The sequence below is a fragment of the Anoplopoma fimbria genome, chromosome 4 (assembly GCF_027596085.1).
Source record: "Anoplopoma fimbria isolate UVic2021 breed Golden Eagle Sablefish chromosome 4, Afim_UVic_2022, whole genome shotgun sequence".
NCBI lineage: Eukaryota > Metazoa > Chordata > Actinopteri > Perciformes > Anoplopomatidae > Anoplopoma > Anoplopoma fimbria.
The window spans coordinates 19112548-19137371 of NC_072452.1; the positions used below are offsets into that span (position 1 = coordinate 19112548).

Consider the following 24824-nt stretch of genomic DNA (forward strand, 5'->3'; position numbering starts at 1 on the left):
ATGTGATTATTAAGCAGAAAAGTATCTAGAATTGATTAAATCCCTTATTATTACATGAATACATAAAAATCATTACTTTTGGTCACAACTGGCATCTTAAAAATACTAAAAAGGGTGCGGAAAAGTATTATTTATTAATCCGTTGATTATTTTCTTGATTAATTGCTTAATTTAATTTTAGAAAATGGTGAACATTTTCTGAAACCCAAGGGGACATTACTTCAAGGTGAAAAAATACTTTTAAGATTTGTCTATTAATAGTTTTAGATTAATTTTCTGTTAATCAACTGACGTATCATAACAGATCTGAAAAGCACATTGTCCGATAAAGTGCAAAACAGTAAAGTCATAATAATAGAATGAGGGACAGTTTAAAAGGCAAAAGAAATTAAATAATGTCAATGTTGAAAACAGTAAACCATGATGGCCCTTGTTGAAAGCCATAATACAATATAACACTAAACATTAGGTACACTGAAATGTCTGGAAATAAAGTTTTCAACCAAAAAACAGTAAATAGGTAGATAGTATTTATTATATAATTTTCAGATAATATAGATAAATGTTTTACATTGTTTGGCTAGCAAACATTTAATAAACTTGAAGTAGAATTATTATACAAATTGTTAAAAAGTTCATTATAAGTAGCATTGTATATTTCTAATACTTTTAAATGTAAAGTATTGTACAAAGTAAAGCATTAGGAATACAGTAGTGGTTACAGAAACAGTCAGTAGTGGAGTCCTTCCAACAAGTTAGGAAACAAAGTCATTGTTCAGCGTTTGGTTATTGTAGGAAACAAAATGTCCAGAGAGTAAAATTCTGTATGTTGTTTCACATTATTGAGGTAAAAATACCTGTTGTGTGATGAACAGTGTGTAAACTATTATACATCTACAGTACAGTCTCCACATTGTCCCATAGACATCTACAGTACGGCCACTGACGGAGGGGCTTCACACCGGCAGTATTGTTACGTAGTAATTCAGTACTCGAATGAGGGAATCCTCAGTATACAGAATATTTCATAAGGTCAGCTGCAGGTTAATGCAGAGTTTCTCTTCCTTCACATGATAAAAAGAAATGTTTTATCTAGTGCAGTGTTTCCCACGGGTCAAAAATACACTGTAGGGGAAGCTTTCCCTCAAAGCTCATTTTGTCGACCGTCTCTATCACAACACAACAGACTAGAGCCCTCACCAGATATATATCAGCTGGTATCAGCTTATTGTAGATATATCAGGATCAGCATATTTTGAGAAGAAATGGTAGTACAGAAAAGCCAAAGATCGTTTCCAATATGTTTGCTCTGACTTTTGTCCAACAGAGGGCAGTGATGATTTTTTTGATGGTCAAATGTTTTTTATTTTCCCTAATTTTAAGGATCCTTGTCAGAAATCTTTATGTATATAATGTGTTTATTTACGGAAGTTAATGATGTTTTGTTTATTGTTATCTGAAGAAATTCAGTATTGATCATCATGCTCTGACAGATGTCTCTGAAACAAACTCAGAAAGAGATGCAGAATTGTAGATTAAGGACAATGTTAATAATCTGGGGGTCACAAAATGTAGGATAAATAATAGAATTAACATTTCAGTGTAATGAAATTATATTTCTTTTTTTTTCTTTTTAGACTTATCCCTTATTTTTGATTTTTTCTTGTGAAACACAAGAATAGTTCACCTCTTCCAGCCTCTAAAAAATGATACTTGTATTAATGCAACTGGTGACCAACAGTCAAACGCAGATATAACTTAGTTTTTTTATGGATCACAATATAAAAAAGTTTAAAATAAAGATAAATCAAATGTTAGCTGATAAACTTACGGTGTCTAACCTGTGGACAAACAAGCTGTCAAGCCACCCTCACTGTGTTTGTTTTCAAATTTATAGTTTTCGTTCACTCTCACTGCTCTCATCAGACAAACAGGCTCCAGTTAGTCTAAAAGCCAGAAAAAGTCAGTTATTGCAGGTTCAAACTGTATTTATAAACCCTTGTCATCGGGTGGGAAACACTGCTTTGTAAGTATAAAAATCATTTCACTAATACTAAAAAACTGATTTCACAGTCAATATATCATCATTTATACATACAGAGCTTTTTCTTTTCAAACCTTGGCCCAATAATTGCTGTGATCTTGAGAACCGTGGAATTAAAAATCAACCCTGTGTTAGTACTGATGATCTACAGGCTCTGCTGTGATTAAACATGTGGAGGAGGAACCCCACTAGTTTCTCCCTGACAGATATTCACTATGCCGCCTCATTTCCGTCCTCACCCCCCTGTCCTCGTGCTCTCCTCTTCCTCACCACGGCATCCATCATAAACCCTTATTGTAGGTCACCACTTTGCAATCTGTTGCCATGGCGATCTCCGGCTCGAGGCAAGACACCTCAATCTACAAACTAAAGTTCTTCCGTGTCGGGAATCACAAAAGGGAAATCTTATACAAACTAAGGTTCTTCCGTGTCGGGAAAAAAAAAAAAAAAAAAAGCACAAAATTGTAGTTCTACATCGCTTTGTCTTTAAGCTTTGGAAATCATTTTGACTTTTAATTACTCGGTGGGAAAATACATCTGGAATAAGAGGGGAACAAAAGCTTGTGGGCCGGAGCTGTGCATGTCAAGTGGTGTATGTGTAATTCAAATTTTTCTCCCCAGCTGCTCCTTTTTTTTCAGCCATCTGGCCTCGAATTAGCAGTGGGAGCGGTTGAAGCGACATGTTTTTTCGCCGTACCTGAGACATCTGGGGGAACAGGCTGATGGCCAGGGGCAGCGAGAGGCCGAAGGTAACCAGGCACACGAGGCTGTGGATGGGCAGCAACAACCGGCGGTTGCTCTGCAGGAATCGCATCCTATACAAGTAAAGTTAGTGAAGAAAGGGAAAACGTGAGCCTGCGGTGTGGATCGATCCCAGATGACTACTGCAAAGCCAGGAGTTATTTTTGGAGACGGACAAAAGACACGTGCAGAATTCGGAGGGGAAGCTATTTTCCTAAATTAGTGGGTGTGAGGTTAATCTGTCTGTGTGAAATATACAGTTCTAGGTTTAATGAGTCTGAGGGCAATTTATGTTTCCTTATTTATTTAATTAATAGAGACAGAAAGTCTGCTTTTGTTAGGTCCTCTTTTTGTGTATTATTACATATTGTTCTTTTTTCTTTTCATCTCCTCTGATTGTGGCCTACTACTGAATGAATACATGAGAAGCACTTTGGGGCACAACATATGTCGGCTCTAGCTCGATAAACAGAGAAAAACATGGGGATTATTTTTAGACCAGAATCAAACAGACAATACAGCCCTTTAAAGACAGAGAGCAATAACCAACAACAAAGATAGGATGACGTTTAGAAGATCATGGGTTTAGCATATATGTATTTTAGTTTTGAAGTTTCACTTACTTGCATGCAGTCAGATTCTGGTTTAAACTCACTATGTTCTGAGTTTTGCCTTTTCAGGGCAAACAACTGCCTTTATAAAACACCACATTTGCTGAAAAGGCAGAATGAGTTCAGGGCCAGAGTTCCTCCTGTTTTTAAAGAACATTTAATCACGTTGGCCACTAGTTCCCAAACTGGGGACCGGGATCCCCACAAGGTGTCAGAAGATCAATCTGAGGGGTTCGCAAAATGTAAGAACCACAGAAAAAAATAAAATAATGTTTGCTTTGCTTTTAAGCTTTTTTTTTACAGCTACTATTCAGGTTTCTAAAATGAATATAAAGATGACTGATTGGTTGGTTACCAGAAAGGTTGAGAACCATTGATTAGTTTTCTATCTGAATAATCTCTGATTAATGTAGCATAATAAATTGCTTTTCTTTTTTTAAATTTACTAACAGTAAATTATAACCTTTTTAGGTAAGTTTTCTAAGTCATTTTTGAAGCAAAAATGGAAAACAAAAATCGCTTGTTCAAATTCCTCAATTGTGAATATTTTCTGGTTGTCTTAGTCTTTCATGATAGTAGACACTACTTTGTTTGGATTTGGACAAAACAAGACATTTAAAAAAAGAATGTGATGCACATTTTTCATATTTTTGACCAATCCATTAATTGTGAAAATAATCTGTTGTTTAATCAACATAGAAAGTAAATGTTACTTTACAGATTACTATGTTACATAACCTAGTTATCTTTAAAGCAAATGACTCCTATACACTTCTATACAAACCTCTCGAGGTAGGACATGATGATGGGGGGCAGGACAAAGATCGGCATCGGGAGGACCACACGTGTGAAGGCGGTCTCCATGATCGCCTGGGGAAAAAGACGAGAACATTGTGCACACGCTTCATTTCAAATACTGCAATGAGTTGGATTTAATTTTCTCTTTTATGGGATCAGATGTGTGCTGAGTGACAGGAACTGAGCAGGAAATTATGCATTTTTCCAATCATCAGCTGCCATCACAGTAGGTAACAGTAAGGGTAAAAACACATTCAGTGCAGTCGAAAAACAATTTCCTGAGAATGCAATAGAAAAATAAACACTCACATGTCTTGCAGCAATTTTGGAGGATCCCACCACGTTCCCGTTGTTGTCCAGCACATCGATTCCTTCAGACAGCTCATTGTGTCTCATCAGGCCCACGTTACAGATGTTTGCACTGGCTGAGGACGGGATGAGAAAGGCAGCTTTTATGATTTCATACTTTTCCACAAGAACATATGCTAGAAGGAATTCCTTCAGAATTTTTTGTAGAAATACCCTAAAAACATTTAAAAACGTTGGTCAAATAAATATTACATTTATTTATTAACAACATAAATGACATTCCTACAATTTACAAGCTCTGATTTTAGATGACATAATTGTCTCATTTGTAACACAGTAGAAGAAAATTAGAGCGCAACATCGGTCAGATGTTTTGACTCCGACCACCAGAGGGCCAAATAATGATAACTGGATTTAACGTACCTACAGCTGGAAAGGGGACCAGTCTCTGAATTATCATTCTGGTGGAAGGACTCAGCTTGTTGGCCTTCTGAATCAGCACATTCAACCCGACCTAGTAAATATAAAAACACTTTGAAAAAGAAAAAGCTACATCCGATAAGAAACATCAGGTTAATATTAAAGAAATCTTCTATCAAAACCAACTCAAATTAATTCAATTTAAAGCGGTACTATTTGCATTACTAATAGTGTTATTAAAAATCCTTATTTACCGTAGCTAAACATTGCATTAGCTCTAGAACTGTACAGCTTATACTATTCCAAAAGATAAATATTACAAGTATGACAAAGACCTCTAATGATACTTTGTATAAAAAACAGCCAAAAACATCATTTCAACTTCTTCTGTATGCTGCACAAGCAAAGCAGCTCATGACTTAAATATTCAGCACTCATGTGAAGGTAAAATTCACAAAGAAAACATTATAGTATCCTGAAAGAGGATGTTAAAGTCATTGAATAGGAAACCCACTCACTGCGATAGAAACAGCGCTAGTCACAGCGCCGACATAGCCTTGAAGAAACTTGGATGTTGGCGTTGGCTGAGGAGGGAGAAAAGACATATTATGTCACAGCTTTATACATGTTTACTCTTTATAGTGGCCTTTTGTATTTTATATTGGGATTTAATGTCAAAGGATGGTCTTTCAAAAAACACTTTACGTGATATTCTACTATATAAAACCATAAAAGATCTGAATATCCAGAGGAAATAGTTCCCACCTTTGTGGCGTTGCGGTTTGCATAATTCACACAGGCATTGTGACTCTGGTTCAGCCACTGTAGGAAAGAAGGAAGGGAATAAGGGATGAAAAAAGGAAAGGAAGAAGGAGGATGGAGGGAGAGAATGAAGGAAAGAAGGAAAGGGTAGGACAAAAAAGAGAAAGGAAGGGAAACAAAGGACAGGACGAGTGAAAAGAAAGATAGACAGATAGATATTTACAGGTTTAAATATTGCTTTAAAAAGCGACAGAAAGAAGCAAACACTAATGTCCTTATTCCAGCGAGTAACAGATGGGAAAGCACTGCATGTTCAAAATGTACAATAAATGATATGGTTTAATGTTTTTACAGTACCTGCCATATAATGGTGGACACCACAGTCTGATTTGGAAGAAGAAGGCCAATGACCTAGATGAGACCAGGGAATAAGAGCTTATTTTCGGGGCAAAATAAGTCCAAAGTCTCATTTCATCTTTGTCCATTCACCATGTAAATGGATATCTGCACAGCCATGATGTTAAATGTATGATTTTGTTTATATGAGACTTACAATTGGTGTTCCAAATGGTACATAACCTGCACAGCGAAGAAATGATGTTCAGTGAAAAAAATAAAATAAAATGAGGACAAAAATGGAAGTAAGTTCAACGACGTTTGCAAAGATCTTCATCTGAGGTCGTACCTGACATTCGAAATGGCATGAAGATCTTCTCTCCTGTGTCAGGATGAATGATGGCCTGCGTGCAGAGAGCATGGCATCATCGTCATGCTGCCAGGAGCCCGGAGGCTTTAATGTATGGAGGTGCAGATAACCTGAGTCGATTTACAAGTATCCACCGATGAATCACTTACCTGCTTGATCTTCTGGGCTTCCCACAGCTGCAAAGGTAAGCAAAGAAGGATTCTTTAGGTTTATATTTAACTTTTTTCACATCTGGTTAGGACAAGTTAATTACTTTTTTATGATAATTGTGTGTTTTGCTCCAGCCAGGACTTTGTTCAGCCAACTGTCGCTAGATACTTTGTAATGTGTACTTTGTTTATCATATTATACTGCAACATACTCTGAATAGCATCACATCAACGTCGATAAAAACTCACCTGTAGATCAGAGACTCCAGGTGGAAGCTCTCCATGTTTATAGTCATCAAGAAGATTCATGCATTCTTTCAATCGTTTCTAAAGAAAGAAACATGGGGCTGTATTAGACCGGGAATGCATTAATGTTTTGAAGTGTTTTGTAACCTATTGAGAAAGTTCGCAAATATTTAGGGTCAAATGCTTTGTCAATTTATGGTTCAATTCTTTGTTGTTTTAAATGTCAGAAAATAGTTTAAAAGCCCAACATGGCATCTTGATCAAAATTCCCAACAAAATTTAAATTCACTATCATAAACTATAAGACGGACTAAATCAGAAAACTGTGACATTAGAGAGGGTGGAAACAGCAAACTTTATCTTTCTTTTTCAAAAAGTAATGATTAATCGTGAATAGAAATGTTCAAACGATCAATTAATTCAGCTCAACAAATGTTTAATGTTGACAAAACAAGAGAATCTATATTAGAAATCTGATAATTTGTTCCGTGACAGTCTATGTTATTCTGATGGATGGAAGCTTAAACATCTTACTGCAACGCATCAACAGTTTTAACAGTTTTCTTTTTTGTTACCTCGGACACGAACAGGGTGCTCGGGTCAATGATGTCTATGAAGTGTCTCAGTCGACCGAAGAATGAACCCTAAAGGAGACAGTAGCACAAAGTTAACTCTGAATGAAAGCACACTATAGATACACAACAGCTGATCATCCTCCCATCTGTGAACGGATCATTTCACAAATCCTCTGCAGTCTGAGAGGATTTATCACTGCTCACTTTGCTTTAATTTATGCTTTAATGACACATTTATTATTACTGTCACACAGTTTATTGTTTTATATATAAACAGGGCTGTAGGCAGAATTTCAGAAATACACTATCTAACAATAGAAAATACATTTCAGTGGTCATGTATTCAAATTACCCCAATTCAACACAGACAGAGCCACGCTAGCTGTTTCCCCCTGTTTCCAATAACTGTGCTAAGCTAAGCTAAGCTAAGCTAACCTGCTGCTTGTAGTAGCTTCATATTTACTGTTGGCTAAAAACAAACAAAAAACCTTTGCCCGAAAGCAGATTAATGAATTTCTGAGCTGATACAAATATTTCTGTATGTTTGAATTGCCATGCTGGACTATGAATCCTTTGTTTCTCTGTTCACTAAATGAAGGCCATGAGATGCAGCTGACAGCTTTCATTAGTAAAAGGACCTTTGACTCTTTTCAGCATTTTGTTACCAAAGGTCAAGAATGCGCAAACGAACAAATCTCTGCTATGTTAATGAGAAATTATTAAGCAAATACTTTGAAATGCCGCCGTCAGGAAAACTGAACTGTTAAAATACCAAAACAAAACACAACCAATTATCAAAAGTAATAAAATGGGTGACAAAGTCTCCGCTCTAATCTTACAAGATACAACTGAGATGTAAAAGTAAAATGTGGCTTTTGAGAAAAACTTTTAAGTAAATGTACTTACAATCTGAGTAAGTTTACATTTACCACACACATTCTTCCCAGTGAGGCTTGGAGCTGTTGGTCAAGTGCCCTGTTTTCTGTTCCCTTCACTGTCTTCATCAGCATGCCAATCGCTAACTGTGAGTGCCAACAGTCTGAAAAGGCCCAACAGCAATTTATGCCAAGAGTCTCTTTGGCAAACCAGATGGGCACAAACATGGCAGCTTCAATCAGATTCCCTCGGAGACATTTATCAGTTATGAAGGGCAGAAAACACAGTGGAAAGACAGTGGAACAAACCCCTTCTGGATTTTAATTATCTGTTCAGCATTGAGTCCTAATTGAGATGACTGGAAACAACACCCAGTCCTCCTAAAGACTGTGAATAAACCATCTCAGCTGTACTGTAACCCTGGAATTTTCTGCCGATGTCATTCACATGTCTCCTCCTCTGACAGGCCATATGTGCTGCAGTGCTGTTTTGTAAGAGAGGGGTAGACTGAGGATCCATGCGAGGAGCCCGCTTTAATTATGCATGAGCTTCAGCTCCCCGGAGAGTACACAACAAGGCTGGCAGAGACGGAGCGCGGCGGAAAGCTCAGACAAACTGAGCGATGCTGATTCAAACACTGGCCTACTTCTAACTGCTTTGACGCAAGGAACTGAAAGTGTTACAGCACCTTTATCAACCCGACATTCACTTCAGGTTTCAGATGGGAAAATAAAAAGGTTTTATGTGCAGCTCCCTATTAGAAAAAAGCAGCAGACATAGGAGCCGGAAACCAAGAGTTAAGTACTCTCTTCCTTAAAAAGATGGTGATCGCAAAAAAAGAAGAAGTAATTAACATGAGACAAAGGGTGTAAATTAAGTATTATTTCTGTATACCACGCCATATCCTGTGTTATATTGTCCCTCAATAAGAACAAGACCCCCAGACTGAAAGAGACACAAAACAATGTAATCTCTTGAGGTCATTTTGTGTCAATTTGTAGTCATTCTAAGTGGTCGTTTTGCATCTCGTGGGACCATTTTGTGTTGCTTTCTGATTGTTTTGCAGTTGTTTTGTGTCTCTTTGTAGTCATTATAGTCTTTTCCGCAATAAATGTTAACAGTCTCTTCAAACGGAGGCTCAGGCACAGAAGGCCATTCACCCCTGGCCCTGTGCCCAGTAGGCTCAACATTTAAGATCAGCTGTTTTCCTCTCATCTCTTGTGCATTTCAGTAATACTTTTTACATGTTGACATCCTGCATTTTGGAGTTTAACATAAGAGTTGCATTAATAGCTCATATCAGTCGAAACAACAGCAGATCAAAAAGTTTAGAAACTCATTTTCACAATCTGTTTATGGATGGTGAATCATTTTCTTGAAGGTGCTGTCTAATAAAGGGCTCTGAATAAAGAAGACCTTAGACATGCAAATGTGGCCAGCTCCCTCCGTTAATAAGCCGACGTGAAGGTCACATTATCTTCCAGGGCTGACCGATGCAAATTCATCTCTGAAGTGAGGACGGAAAATTGAGTAATGGGCTTCAGATAAGGAAGGCCAGTCCATTAATCTAGATCACATGTGAGGCCAAAATCCATGTGCAAAGAGAATCCTGGAGAAATAAAAAAAAAACTTAAAGGGTGTTGAAGTGTGATTTGGATCAGAAAAATGTGGAGATTGTACCAGAAATATCCATCTTAAAGCCTTAAAATAAAAAAGGAAAACAGGGAAAAACAAACATCTCTACATACTCATCGTGATAAACTGCACTGGGTCTCCCTGTGTGTGTCTGCAGACCCTAACAGTGATATAATCACTGAGCAGCAGCGAGGCAGAGGGAGAGGGGGGGGGTCTGTCAGTGCAGATGATAAACAGCGAGTGCAACTATAATAAAAACTCAAAACGGATCCATTCAAACTCACAAGTTCATTCTCATTTCAAAGTTGTTGCAGGTTTATAAAAAAGAAACCAAGCACCGCAGATCAAAGCCAACTTTCCGCTACAAAGTGTGAGCATCCGGAGGAGGAGGAGGATGAAGAGGAAGAGGAGGATGGGGCTGTTTTTTTATTTATTTATTTTTTACACCCGAGAGCTTGGAAAAACAAAATCTAATTAATGCATGATTAAGATAGAGAAGTCTTACCTGATCATACCGGGGTCTCCCGAGCTGGAAGGCAGGACAGGCTGCAGACTCCGCCATGACAGAGAACTATTCATTTATTAATGAAGTGAATCATGAACGGATTCTCAAGTGGAGAGAACTACATGCAGCGTGTGAAACTAGTGAGCACAGTCTGTCGGGATGTGTAGTCCTCTCCTTTGCCTTCACGCTGGCAAAGTTGCGCCGCATGACTACACATCCCAAAATAATCGATAAGGTGAAAGCTATTGCATAACCGGTCGGATTGATCTTGGGAGAGATAACAGTTTGATGCACCCATAGGTGTGAAGGTTGAGTCGATTAATCATTATGTGAAGAAGAGGAGGGTGTGTTTGGACCAGAGTATCGATCAGGATAATAAAGAGAATAAATAACCTGGAGCAGAAATAAAAGACATATTAGTCTTCACACTGGACACTTTCATTATGTTCTTGTCATTAAGTGTAATCGAGGGCAAGACGCTGCTTCTTTTTAAATTCACTCAAGGATATCAAATGAGTTCTTTATTTGTGCATATATTAAAATATAGCTAAAGAGAGGATATATACAATAATATAAGAAAATACACATGTGGGTTGAAAACAAAGATTGCAATAACTTATATTTGTACTGCATTGTAAAACATATTTTTGACTTCGTGTTGTATTAAGTTTAATATAATTTATATAAATCTGAAATATTCACAATATTCATCATAGTGTGAACCTTAATCATATCTAACATTTTATCCATGACATCTAAACCACTAAAGAAAACTTAAAAAATAACATGGAAGCTTGCTCTGTGTGTGGTTTAAAACATGTATAACCTCATCCCTATGGAATTGTGTTTCAGTGGTGGAAAAGACCAAGTACATTTACATTTACTGCACTGAAGATCAATTTTGAGGTACTTGTACATTACTTGGGTTTATACATATGAAATTATCAATACAACATAGCAATCAACTAAAACATTATGATATATTTCTATAGGTTTCTACCCAGATATCTACCAAATAATTTTTTTAGAGTAATTAAAATTAGCTTCACTCTTACCAGCTGCAACATTTAAGTGATACTTACACACTAATGCATCACTAATTATAATCCAGTAAAATTATATATATTCTACTTTGATGGTAATACTTATATGTAATTTTACTGAAGCAAGATTTTGAATGCAGTACTTTTACTTGTAACAGAGTATTTCTACAGTGGTATTGCTGTTTTTACTAAAGAGGAGGATCTGGAGGCAACTTTTCTATTTTTACATCTTGATAATTATTTCAATGTAACTATGCAGATCAACCTCTTTTCTGAGAGTAGACTGCTCAGTCTAAACAGGTAACGTTTCAAACAGCCTATATGTTATGTTCAGCTCCAGAGTAGAAAGCAATGTAAACCAGCATTTCACTGAAATCAAAGCTGAGAGGGAGACCAGTGAAGCAGAGTGGCCCACAGTGCAAGGACGGCCTGTCAGCATGTGTTATAAATGCAATGGACTCAATCGACAGCAATATTATCTCTAATGAATCAGATTGATTAAAATCTCTTTGAGTAGCCGAGGACAAGGTCCACGCTGAACCAGCAGGTCTCCACCCAAACTGTGTTAGGAGCGCCCTCTAGTGGACAGACATGAGCAGTGCAGAGCTTATCATACATACTCATCATCATTGTGCAGGATGTTTAGTTTCTGTCTGATCAGAGAAAAAACAACAACACAGGAAACAGAAACTGTGGCTCAGGTGTATTTTATTTTCATACAGTACAGTACTGCGGTCATGTAAAGCATTGCAAGTAGCTACAGTGGTACTAGAGTGGCATTAGATAATATATTATCATCACAAAAGTATTTTATAGAAATAACTTATAATAATCTTATCTATTGCATTGATGCTGTTATTTCTACAGTAAAATGTTAGTATTTCAACAAACACAAAATTCAGAAGGGAAAAAAAATAACAATATATTAACAACATTTTTTTTTAAATGAAAACAAAGAAACAAAACACAAATAATGAGTCTTCATCGTTTTTAGTCTTTTCAAGCTCAAACGTGAATATTGTTTTTTGCCTATCATAGAAAGATGTTAATGCAGAAACGTCTCTTTTTAAAGTATTCACATTTTATGAGATCTTGCTTCTTTTTTGTAGAGTTTCTTAAATTCTATTTGAAAATATGCACTTACCTCAAGTTAACCTTGGCTTTTCATGAAACAGTTTGAGATGAAAACCTTGTGTCAACATGACATTATTTGCACTTTAACAGCTGTAATTTCAAAGTTACTTGAGCTAACAGCATATTTTGACAGAGGAACTTCTTTAATCCACAAAGTGAAAATTATTTTCTCAAGCCTGTATATTATTTTATGCATGTGTGAAAGCAGTGAGATTAAAGTTTAAATTGACAACAGCTGACTACCTTTAATTATTCTACAAAGCATGAGTAAAATTATCATTTTGTTTTGATGGAAGCTCGTATTTATTCAGTTTTCTGTTCGTGCCAAATTGGGATAGTAACCAGCATGCATGTTGGGTAATATTGTGTCTACGTCAACAAGGCAGTATTAGCAGTGAGAAAAACCTGGGTGTTTGTGAGATCAGATTTCGTGGAGCATCAGTTTGAATGTCACTGTCTCTAGAATAGCGATTCCCAATCTTAAATAATAACCGTTTTTTTGCACCCACTCTGGAGGAAACAGTATTCTGCAGGATCATACGTCATGTGCAGCACACACACTCACACTGTCGTCACTTGTGTCTATTCCGAACTTGAAGCAGCGTTGGTGTCTGCTCCATGATCCGCAGTAAGAGATTATCTATGTAGTCCTCCAGGTCTCGAACCTGTAACTTGACCTTCTTCAGCTCCGTCTCACATTTGTGAAGCTGCGCCGCCTGCCGCTCGGAGGCCGCCTCCTGCTTCTGCATGTCCATCTCCTGCTGCAGCAGCAGCGAGATCAGCTCCATGTTGGTCAGGTGCTGGTACTGGGCCGAGTTGTCCACTGGCACCTCCTACAGGAGAGGGAACCGGAACAGTATGGATGCATTATAGATGCATGAGTGTATATATTAATAACAATAACTTTTATTTATATAGCACCTTTTACAACAGATTTTACAAAGTGCTTTGACGGACAAAGAAAAGTAGAAGCAGGGCAATATAACAACAGAAAGCCAAACAAAAGCAAAACAAAATAGGATCGAATTTAAACACCGATGAAACAGTGTCAACAATAGCTGAAACGATAAAACACATAAATACAATAAGAACAAACTACAAATAATAAAAAATAAGTCTGTAAAAATGAGTTTTAAGAAGTAATTTAAAAGAGATTACTGATTCTGCAAGCCGTATCTTGTTTATGTGTGCAAACCTGGCTGTAAAATGTCACAGTTTAAGGAATAGTTTGTCATTTAGTGAAATATGCGTATCCACTGTCTAGCCAAGAGGAAGAACAATACCACTCTCATATCCGTCCATTCAATATGAAGCTACAGCCAAGAGACAGCTATCTTAGCATAAAGATGGAAGCAGGAGGAAACCTGCTTCGATCCAAAGGTACACTTCAGTTTTTGTACAGTTGGAGAGAGTTCTGTTTATAGCATTTATGCTAAGTTACACTAAACAAAGCTAACTGTCTCTTGGCTGTGGTTTCATATAAAACATACTGGGTCGTATACATTTTCTCATCTAACTCTGCATGAAAGCAAATAAGCTTATTTCTCAAAATCTCAAACTTTTCCTTTAACCTAAAACTGTGATTAAAATAACTGGTTTATTACTATTAAATGGATATTAAATGGCTTATTATGGCATATCTTGTGGTTTTGCAGAGGGTAACATATGAAGTAAGTCACAGGAAACATGAAGTCGTCTATGCTCCCGTCCCGCAGTGTGATTGTTAACATCGATTGCTACTGTTAATAAAAGCTCACAGAAGCGTGAAATAGTCTGTGGACCTAATGGCTTTCTGTGATTTAGTATGACATGTTAATAATTTAATTATTCTGCTGTTTGCACAAAGTGACACTCACACAGGCTATATCTTAAAAATTGACTGTGATTTTTTAGAGCCTGATTGCCATTTATTGATACGTGACATGACAAACTGTAATGGTAGTCTGCACACCAGCTCAAATCAAGAAATTACTGTAGGAACACAGTTTTGTTGTGTTATCCTATAAAACAATAACACTGAGGGCTGTGATCTATAATTTCCCACTGCAGTTTAAATCCCATCAGACACAATTACAGGAATGTGTAATAGAGATCCCCTTAAAAGAAAAAACAGTTCATATCTTAGGAAGTACAATAGTTAAAGGTGGTAAACAGCTTTACACTTTTGTTTATTTTCAGGTTAAACTGACCTGCTATTGATTTTCCCCTGACAGCATCAGAATCACCTTATTCTTTGACATACTGTTACAGAAACAGACCAACGTCTTACTGAGGAAGGCTGGAAACCTTGTTTTTTACGACCTGAAAACTCTTAACTGGGCCAAAGAATTAATGGGATCAGCATTTATCTCCCTCGTGTTAAAAGTAACCTCAGTCTAAAAGGGAGCCGGTAGTTTGCAGCTGCACACCGTCATGTGTGACTTATTTCCTTCATGGCAGTCATAATACTCAATCACAAGGTCTGCAAACTGCATGCACATCCACAACCAAGAATATGGGCAATACATGAATCTGATGCAAAATGTGTTTTTTCAGTTAAGTTTGAAATATTGCAAGAAAGCATAAAAATTGTATATTCTAGCCGCATTAGTAAGACTAGGTGTGTCTGTAGAGTTATATATTATTTTTATACTGTATATGGAAGATTTTAAAAGGTGTAGTTGTGTTTTTGTTTCACTGTACCGGACTCTCAGGTTCTGCAGCGACCTGCTGGGCGCAGCGTCCAGGGTTGATGGTTGATTTCAGCTTCTCCAGAACAGAACGACCGTCCTTCTTCTCCGATTGACTGGAGGTCAACGGCTTCACTGGATGAGTTCTGCAAAGTAAAGAGGTCAGCACTCGTATTTCAACACAGTATGTTCACTATGAAGTGCATGACATGACTAATCTTGTGTGGTCAAGTGATGGTAAGTTACTGTATTTCAGTTATTTTTGAAAGTAACACACACTTCAAAGCAGATCAGAAAATCTAAAGGACTCTGTGAAGAAGCAGTGAGCAATATGGAGGAAAAACTTATTTGAGCATTAAAAACTGCAGCCATATCAGTCAAGTTTAAACAGGAAATCTGCTAAAATGCAAGTGACAAGGTATTATCTTGGGGGAAACACAGGGTTGACTTATACAACCACAACAACAGCAACAACAGCAACAAGAACAACAACAGCAAGGGAATGTTTAGAAAGAGAAATTAGAATAAAAACTAGAATCAAAGCCACTTTGATATCGCATTAGAAAGAAGTTTCTCTTGTTTCTTTTATTGTTGATGCACTCTAAAAGTGGATAATTAAAGTGAAGAATTATATAATTAAAGTCATAATTAAGTAACTCTATGGTCATTTGTCCGTTTGTTTCTAAACCAACAAACATGATAAAAGCACAAATATTCTAAATATGACGTTTTCTCACCTGTATCTGTTGTAAATATAGTATAAACAAAAAGACTGTCCATACATCAACAACATAAACCAGTAATTATTTATTTCCTTGGACGAATGCATGTCCGTTCTAACTCTGAATGCCCTGAAACATTTTATCCTCTCTAGCCAGGATTGCCACTTCTGACTGTCCTCTAGTAATTCCTAAGAATACACTTATTATAAGTATTGCCCTCTATTTCTGCTGCTTTTGAGCAAAACGTCTGCAATCACAATTCTTCAACATAACCTCTGAACAAGATGACAAATTCTAGTGATATAATATAAGGAAAATACAAAGAGTAGTACTTCTAGATATCTGGACATGGTGTATCAGGTGGTCAAAATAGCAGCAAAAGTAACTGAATTTAGGGCAGAACAAAGTGTAAGAAAAGCATCACACGTACAAAAGCTGACAAGACGCTGAATAATGAGATGAATAACATAAATATGAAGCAAAGCCAAGAACAAGGCAGCAGGTATCATCCAACCATGTTGGATGTAAAAACATAACTTATAAAAAAGCATTCAACATCAAGCCGGGCCAACAGTAAACAAAGCAACCAGAGCAACAAAATAAAAACCATTACGTGTTTTGGTAGTGAATGTGGAGATCTACTACAGCTACACATGTCAAATCCTAGTGTGAGGATTCTCACCTGCTCTCCTGACGGGGCAGGCTGCTAGCTGGCTGAGTCTCCTCAGGCAAAAGTGAGTGCCGTGCATCGACCAGGGGCCGGTCAGTGGTGGAGGTGGTGGAGTAGGAGGAGGTAGAGGAGGAGGAGGTGTAGGGGGCAAGAGCCAGAGCGGTGCTGGGCCCCATGCTTGAGGTATGTATGGAGGGGCAACAGACAGGGGTAGGGTGGAGCGCAGCCTGAGCGTCAGCTGACAGGGAGATTGCGTGCGGGATGGAGGAGGATGATTGTTCCTGCAAAGATTGCCCAATCTTTGACTTTGATGGGGTTCTGGAGTTTGGTGCTACCTGAGCGTGAAGGTCTTCAAAAGTGATATCAGAGGGTTTCCCTGATACTGTTGTGTCGTCTTTTGAAGATATCAGTGATGTAGTGTTGGGACCATCGGGATATGTGGTGTTATCTACTAGTGCCATTAAGGACGAAAGAGCTGATTTGGAGGGCGCGTATGACAAAGGTCCTTCGCTGACTTCTGAAATGTTTTGAACGAGGGACAAGAACTGTTCGAATTCTCCGTCTCCACCTTTGCTGTGGTTGCTCAGGCTGCCGCTGCTGTTCTGTCGGGAGACTCCTTTTGGTCTGAAACGTGCACTCACCACACCAGGAAATGTCTCCTTCTGGTTTAGTGAGCCTGTTTTAGTTTGTGGATTTCCATTACCGTCAAAGTCATTTTGTGTCTTTTTTAAATCCCCTAAACTTCTTGATAAAACTTCACTGGTTTCAGTTCCAAAATTGGCTGCATCAGATGTTTGATTTTGTGACGAGAAAGCAGCGATCTCTCTACTGTTCACCCCAGAGGAACAATTCGACGCCACATTATCTAGTTCACAGTTTTCTTTGCAAACTGGAGAGACTTTGTACAGTTTGTTAGAGGAAGCAGGTATTTCAAAGGAAGAGTTCATCTCAGGTATGTAGGTGTCCTTTAAGGTGAACACATCCTCAGGCATGGTCGCTGTCTCTACATGGTAAGCAGCTATCTGTGAAGCTTCTGTCTGTTGTGGAAAAGTCCCACCAAAACTCTTGATGCCTTTGAGAGCGTCAACTACCTCTGACTGAGAAGAGCCATCTGAATCTATGAAATCAAAGTCTGAGTTATTCACATTCATGTTCAGATCCTCTAAGGTAAATGAGAAGGACACATTATTGTTGATGCATGTGGTTTCAGGTGGATAAGACTCCGCCTCCTCTGCTGGAGAGGTTGTAACATCAAGTGCTTTTGCATCTGACTTTGAGGAAGTAGTAAGTGGCATATTCAAAATATCTGCAACATATGTCTCACTATTAAGACATATTTTAGGTCCTGAGTTCATAGATGTGATCTTATTTCCAGCAGTTTCTTCAGCGCTCAACGATAAACGATTTACTTTGGGTTGTCCGTAGTTTCCTCTGCACATGCGTCCATACAAGTCCTGCTCAAACAACATCCCTCCCCAGTGGTCGGTTTGATCCTCCAGAGGTTCATATTTGAACTTTTTGAGCTTTTCTTCTGACACGAATCCAGGTGAAGTAACATTTGTGCATGGCTGAGAGGGAACGCTGAGGGAGTCGGAGGTCTCGCTGCAGCTGTGAGGGTCTGGAGATACACTGTTTCTTTTGCTTTCTCCCTCTCTTCCACGCTGCAGCGAGGCCACGCCCGTCTGCGAGAGCAGGTAGGCTTCTTTATGGACGGCCAGCTCTTGACCTCTGTGCAGCCAGCCATGAGAGTAAATCTCGTTCACCGAAGTTCGTAACAGTTTCCGTGGAGGCAAAGGTGGAGGCTCCTCCTCGCATGTTTGCAGCTCTTGTGCATTATTATTTGTGCTGTTATTAACTGGAAGATAACTTGGTCTATTAGATGAAGTTGGACTGGTTCTCAGCTGCTTCTGAGGAAGACTCCTTTTAGGTGAGTTAAGCCTGCTGGAGGCAAAGGCGTCAAACGAGTCGTCCGACTCTCCTGCACTCTCTGACATGGAGCGAGGGGCGGAGGGGTTAGGTGTAGCTGCTTTGGGTAATAACGCAGGTAGTGATACCTGTCTAGCTACCGGCCTGGGGCGCTCCCGCTTTATGTAAGCCATATTTGTAGCTTTAACATCATGAGCAGGGCTGGGAGCGCAGGGTTGGGAGGGCAGAGTGGTGTAATGAAAGGGTGAGGAGCCAAAAGGTGGGGACCTCTGAGACTCTTCTGCTATGAGATCCTCAAAAAAGGGGTTGCGCTGCATATATGAGGGGAAAGGGTTGGAGGGGGAGATCGGGGTGGAGGTGGGAGAGGGAGAGTGGGTGAAGGGATTGGTGTGATTGCAATCGTCAGGTGAGACATGGCCGGAGGGGGAGGCAGAGGGAGGTGAGCACTGAGAGGGTACGGGGGAGCGAGGAGGGAGGGGAGGGGGAACGTCTGAGCTGCTTTCTACCTTAGGAGAAACTTCCAGCCTGTAGAGGAAAATAGGGCACAATAGTCCTCTTAGTTAATGATGTGCCACCTTACCAAATGGGGAACATCTTTCTTACACAAACAGAGAAGACAACCAAAAAGTTAGGTGACATTTCGGTTACCTTAAAAACTCCACTAACATCAGTAGATATAAACGGGCCAAATGAAAGAATTATGAAAACAGTAACTTAATTAAAAAAAAGCAGAGCACATTTTGCAAAATAATCAAGCAAAAATAAATAAAATGCATTGTAGCCATTCAAGACCATCTGCGCTGGCAGCTTATCAGCTGGGTGAGCTCGCACAACGTGGAATGATTTTTCTTCACATCCTTCCTGCAACCTTGCAATTTTTCTAAACCACCGTGATGTTGCAGTTTTGATAGAGAGAAACGTAGACACACGTTGATCAAGATAATGGAAATGCTTGAGTGCCATTTGAGGGAAAATATAGTATGAGATGATGACACAGCATGGTCGTAATATGGAGTATACTATGAAGTAAATCTATCAGATTTTCTGATGAGCATGGAGCAGAGCAAACACTGGACTCAGCACATCCGGCTGAATGCAGAACTCCCTTGTGCCTCAATATAAAGTGCATTAATAAAACCCTGTGGAGCCCAGAGGAAAGTCTGTAAGCAGACCCCGACTCACCTTGGCTTGTTCTGGGATTCACCGGAGCCAAACCAGCCTCTGAGCTTCCCCTCAGATGTCGAACCAGCCTGGTTCAGGTCCGACTTAGCCGGCAAAGAATCACTCCTCCCTCCAGAGAATAACGTCTTTCTTAGCTTCCTCCCTTTGTCGGGTGAAACGGCAGCAGACGAGACAACCGGCATCTCCGCCTGCCCAGGGCGACCCCCTTGCTGATTTGGAGGAGACGATGCCTGAGCTTCCTTTCCTTCCTCCTTTTCCTCTTTCTTCGTCTTGTCGAAGGACCAACGTCGGCCCTCTGCAGAGGAACCTCTGTCCTTGGTGAGGTTCTGCAGGGATCGAGACAGCGGGGAGCACTTCTCCAGCAGGACCAGCTTGGACTGATGGGCTCCTGAGCACCTTGGAGTCGACGGCTCGGAGTCGTAGACGTGGCTGCCATTTATACACAAAGAAGACTTGGACTGAGTCATGGTTTGACCTTTCAGAGACTCCACTGCAAGATTTGGTCGAGGGAAGGCCGTCGTGATCTTACTGGCTTCATCGCTGAAGGCTCGCTTGTGTGTGAGAACCTTTGTGGTGTGCTGGCTGGTGAGCACTGACGGAGGGAAAGAAGAACTGCGTTACGAAAACCAAAATAAAACATTTCAACGTTTATTTATGCAATCAGATGTAAATCTGCAAAAAGTTATTAGATCTCTCTATTCAGGAAGATGATAATCAATTTCTTGCTTTCAGTTTCCTTTCATACTATTTGCCTTAAAGCAGTAACAACTGTAACCAAACCACTTTGGGGTAGTGCTTTAACACAACATGACCCTATCATATATGTTTGACGCTGTTTAAGCCAACATGCTGGCAAACATTTGCTTATTACACATCCAGCCAGTGTTACACTTTAAGCAACATTTTTGCTAGATTTAGGACCTTTTCAGACCCTCTTAGCTACTATATTTCTAAAAAGCAACTATAGACACATTTGGCAACTTATTCAGACCACCAGGGAAAAGTATAGAAATATATTATACTGTAAGTCATTACGAGGTCTCTCCCTCTCCTTTTGTTTCTTGTGCAGGCAGCCAGTCTAGACATCTTCTGCCGACCCTTAGCTACTTTAATGTGGTTGCTAGCTAGATTTCATTGCTCATTAGAGGTGATAAGCTACCTAGATCATGACCCTCTTGTTTCGTGATTGGTTTAATAATATAAGGGCCTAAAATACTTGCCATGCTCATTAAATATTGAACATGTGGAATAATCCGCCTGCAAATTATCCCTGAAGATTAATGCTTTATTTCTAGTTTTTTAATGATGTTTGTAAAGGTTGTCCTACTTTCCACAGAGGTGGCCCACGTTTGCCTTGAAACACTATGGGAATGTGATTTATCAGCAGGCCTCAATGAAAACAGTCACCAGCCTTCGTGTCAGGCACATGTAAATAAAGCCAAGGCCTACCTTTTTTAGCTAAATCTGTCTCTCCGTAATGGGTGTCCACCCTCACTTTGCTAGTGTAGATGGGAGAGCTGGGAGGGTCCGACATCAGATCCAGGCTGGGCGGAGGCCCGGGGTTATCACTGGCCATCGAGGACACACTGCTCTCTGAGGCCAGGGACGAGCATGACCTGGTGTCGGACGACTTGCGCAGCCTCCCTTTGAAGAAATCTTTCACCTTGCTCCTCTTCTCTTCAGCTATCTCCACATCTCGTTGCTCTGCCGGCCCTCCGCCCCCCTCCTCTCCAAAGGTTGTCCCAGGTTTCCCGACAGGGCGGCGTAGCGGCCCGGCACGATGGCCGAGGACGACTCCATGTCCCCCCTCTTCCTCCCTGTGACGCGGTCCTTGAGCTTACCAAAGGCAGAGCGAGGTTTGTCCTTTATGGTGAGGTCGAACATGCTGGCCGTCATGTTGTTGCGAGTAAACTGAACTGTAACCTGAAGTTCACCACGTTCCTTCTCCTTTCTGCCCGCCTTAGAGTTGAGCTTGAACCATCTGGAGCCACAAAAGAAAAGGGACAGTTGGTCTTATATCACTGCTTTTTATAAACACGTTACTGAAGCGTGCTGCTATCTTTATAAAGCAAAAATCAGAGGTTGAATGTGTAATCTGGCCATTCCCTGTGACAAAACAAGCAGCAGCAAAAAACATTGATTTCCTTTTGGCAAAGCTTTCCAAATATTACATAATCTGGAAATACTGCTCGGGGGATTGTACTCATAATCTTTGACAACAAACTGTTTTTACTAGCCTCGGAGAAGGAAATCACAACCCAAAAATCCTCGAGGTATGTGCCTGTAAGAGACAATACTGTATCAAGAGTCAACCAATGAAATCCTCCCTCTGTTCCTGCCTCCTAAATCCTTTGAGTGGACCAGAGAAAGTGTTGTAGAGCCAAAACTAACAGCAGGAATTCAGTGAGTTTCACTGAGCGTAGAGAGGGCGGAGAGCCCACAATTAAAGCCAGATGTGCTGTATTGCTTTAGTTGAGATGTTTCACATATTAGTGGTCAGTCCCGTTGCGTCACCTGTCAAAAACTCACAATCAGGCAAAATACAAGAGACTCAAAGCTATTTTCAAGATGCACTAGTAGAGTAAAATAAGTATGTGAACTGAATTCACATCCTAACTCACTTTGGGAACCTAAACCACAAAGCACAGAACAAAACTACACATTTTCAATCATAGTTAATTATCATGGGCACGTCCCAAAATGTTTTTTTTGTTTTTTTATATTTCCCCTTCCCTGCAGTTCTCAAAACAGAAGAGAATCTGTCACTCCTCCTCACATCCTTGTTCTATTTATATCAGTGCATTGATACCAAGTTCACCAATCCACTTTGACAGATTTCCAAAAGATGATGAAACTATCCCCACCTTTATCACCTCCAACATTAAAGTGATGCTCACATTATTGCATCACTAATTATAATCCAGTCACATCAAAGATATGATTCTAAAACTTCCATTCTGCATAATGAGTGCTTTTACTTTTGGTGCTTTAGGTTGATTTAATGTGTCCCAGTCTGACAAAAAAGCATGACACATCTCTTCTACCTTCTGTGTAAACAGTAAACTAGATGGTTTAGTACTATATATGGAGGATGTGCATTAAAGATGGTGGCTTTCTGGCTAGAATCACTTGTTCCACTTTGGAAACTGCATCTCATCTTGTTGATTTGCAGTGCATTGTGGGAACCGCCTCAGACTAGAAGCCCCGCATTTAATGAGCCTGTATGCATTTAGGGTTCAAGCTTCAGCAGTTTTCTGTCGTCTTTGCAAAAAAACAAATCTCATTTCATTGTTCAACTCTCACCCTCTCTTTTATCAGCTGCTGTGTTGTTTGGGTTGTAAAAACACCACGGTGGATAATCACAATGCAGAGATCATCAAAGCAGGTGAGGGGAGAAAACTAAACCAATAATAAAATACTGGATTAATTATATATCATAATAATATCATTTAAATTAAGAACTAAAGCTGCTTGTCATTTGCCTGCACAGTTTACTAAATAACCTAACAATAGTGGTGGAATAAATGTAAATACATTTACTCAAATACTTAATTACAGTTTTTTGGTACTTGTACATTACCTGAGTAATTTCATTTTAGGCTACTTCTACACCACTACATTGTAGAAGTCAATATTGTGTAATCCACTACATGTATTTTACAGCTTTAGTTACTTGTTACTCTGATTTCGATTACTAATAATAAATCAAATCAAATAAAACATCATGATGTATTAAATTACTCAGTCTAAAGTAGTTGAAATGAACCATTTACCATCAGGATTATGCATTAATGCATCACTAATAACTATCCAGTAATATGAATCTGGAAGGTTCCATTCTGCATATGTACTTTTGGTACTTAAAGTATATGCTATTTCTTAAGAAAGATCTTGAATGCAAGACTTTTTCTTGTAACAGAGTATGTCTACACTGTTGTATTGCTACTTTTACTTCAGTAAAATGTCTATGAGTACTTTTTTCAACCATGGGCTCTGTCTGACACACACAACAACATCCCACATCTCTTCTGTCTCCTGTGTGAGCAGTGGACTGACATGGTTTATCATGCAGCCTTCATTATTATTATTATTATTATTATTATTATTATTATTATTATAGAAACACAACATACTCATCTCGAGGACACATCCCCTCCTGAAATATCTTATCCAGAGGAATGATGGTCTGCCCGAGGAACACGTCCAGTCCTATCAGGACCCGGTGCATGACCGTGAGGACCAGGTCTCCGCTCAGAGGGGGGTAGTCTCCCCGGCCTCCCTCCTCCAGGATCCCGGGGAGCAGCTCGAAGCAGCACTCCTCGTTCCACTCGGGCACCTCCGCCTTCTCCACCAGCCCGGTGGTGTACTTCTCCTTCCCCACCTGGATGCTGGTGTAGAGGTATCGGCTGCCGTGCTTGCCCTTGGTGCGCAACCCTCTGGCTCGGAGGACGGTGATGTTCACATGAGTGGGCACCCATCGCTGATCATCGTCCAGATCTATAAGTGACATCATCTTTGCAACAACGAGCTGCCTCTGTGTCCTTTGTTAGTCGTAGTCCTCACTCAGTCCCGGCAGTTCATTTGGAGATCATCCAACCTTTTGGTGATGCGCCAAGTTTACGCGCTGCGCAAAAAGGGAGAAAAACACACCACCTCTGCAGAATATCTCCAAAGTCCTCAGAGGGTTTACCCGAGGTCAGTGTGCAGACAGCAGCATAGCAGGGCCTGCCTCCAGCTAGAAGCTCTCCTAAATCCAATCAATGCAAACCACAGTGTGCTGGAATCACTCCCACTCCCCCCAAAACAGCTCTCCTACATGTCGCATCAGTCAGTTCACTGTCCGGGGATCTGCTGGTTGCGCTCGCGACCCGCCCTCCTCCAGAGCAGCAGGCCCGCATACAGCCAGAGAGATGCCGCAGAGTTAAAGAGAAACACCCAAACGCTGTACCAGACACAGGCTGCTGTCAGCAGAGAGGGGGGGACACGTGGAGAGGACGGGGATTCAGCAGCATAAACAGCAGGAGATGAAGTCAGTCAAGTGTGTGGAAGGAAAAAACAAAATCTGTCAAAATCTTTGTTTTGGAGAATGATTGTTTCCAAC

General features: G+C 39.8%; 2 protein-coding genes across 2 annotated transcripts; both read right to left on the reverse strand.

The window, feature by feature from the left end:
• Positions 1-525: 525 nt before the first annotated feature.
• sfxn5b (sideroflexin 5b) lies at positions 526-10507 on the reverse strand. The gene is made up of 14 exons (XM_054597356.1): positions 10378-10507; positions 7362-7430; positions 6790-6867; positions 6541-6567; positions 6371-6425; positions 6239-6264; positions 6043-6096; positions 5689-5745; positions 5442-5507; positions 4927-5017; positions 4504-4619; positions 4181-4266; positions 2742-2859; positions 526-2403 (listed from the first exon to the last, which is right to left on the reverse strand). Exons 1-14 carry the CDS (start codon positions 10432-10434, stop codon positions 2326-2328), a joined length of 978 nt encoding a protein of 325 aa, XP_054453331.1. The 5' UTR covers positions 10435-10507; the 3' UTR covers positions 526-2325.
• A 1613-nt stretch (positions 10508-12120) lies between these two features.
• Positions 12121-24236, reverse strand: LOC129090327 (rab11 family-interacting protein 1). Its single transcript, XM_054597944.1, is given in 7 exon segments — positions 12121-13387; positions 15237-15369; positions 16628-19066; positions 19724-20315; positions 21173-21457; positions 21460-21704; positions 23857-24236. Coding segments are annotated over 7 exon segments (4335 nt in total). The 3' UTR covers positions 12121-13126.
• Between the last annotated feature and the right edge of the window lie 588 nt (positions 24237-24824).

Coding starts and splice junctions, on each gene's coding strand:
- sfxn5b (XM_054597356.1), bottom strand. CDS start 10,434: ATGGCGGAGTCTGCAGCCTGTCCTGCCTTCCAGCTCGGGAGACCCCGG. Junction 5,018..5,441: donor CTAGCGCTGTTTCTATCGCA/GTGAGTGGGTTT, acceptor TATATTTACTAG/GTCGGGTTGAATGTGCTGAT. Junction 2,404..2,741: donor TGTTCCCCCAGATGTCTCAG/GTACGGCGAAAA, acceptor TTTAGTTTGTAG/ATTGAGGTGTCTTGCCTCGA.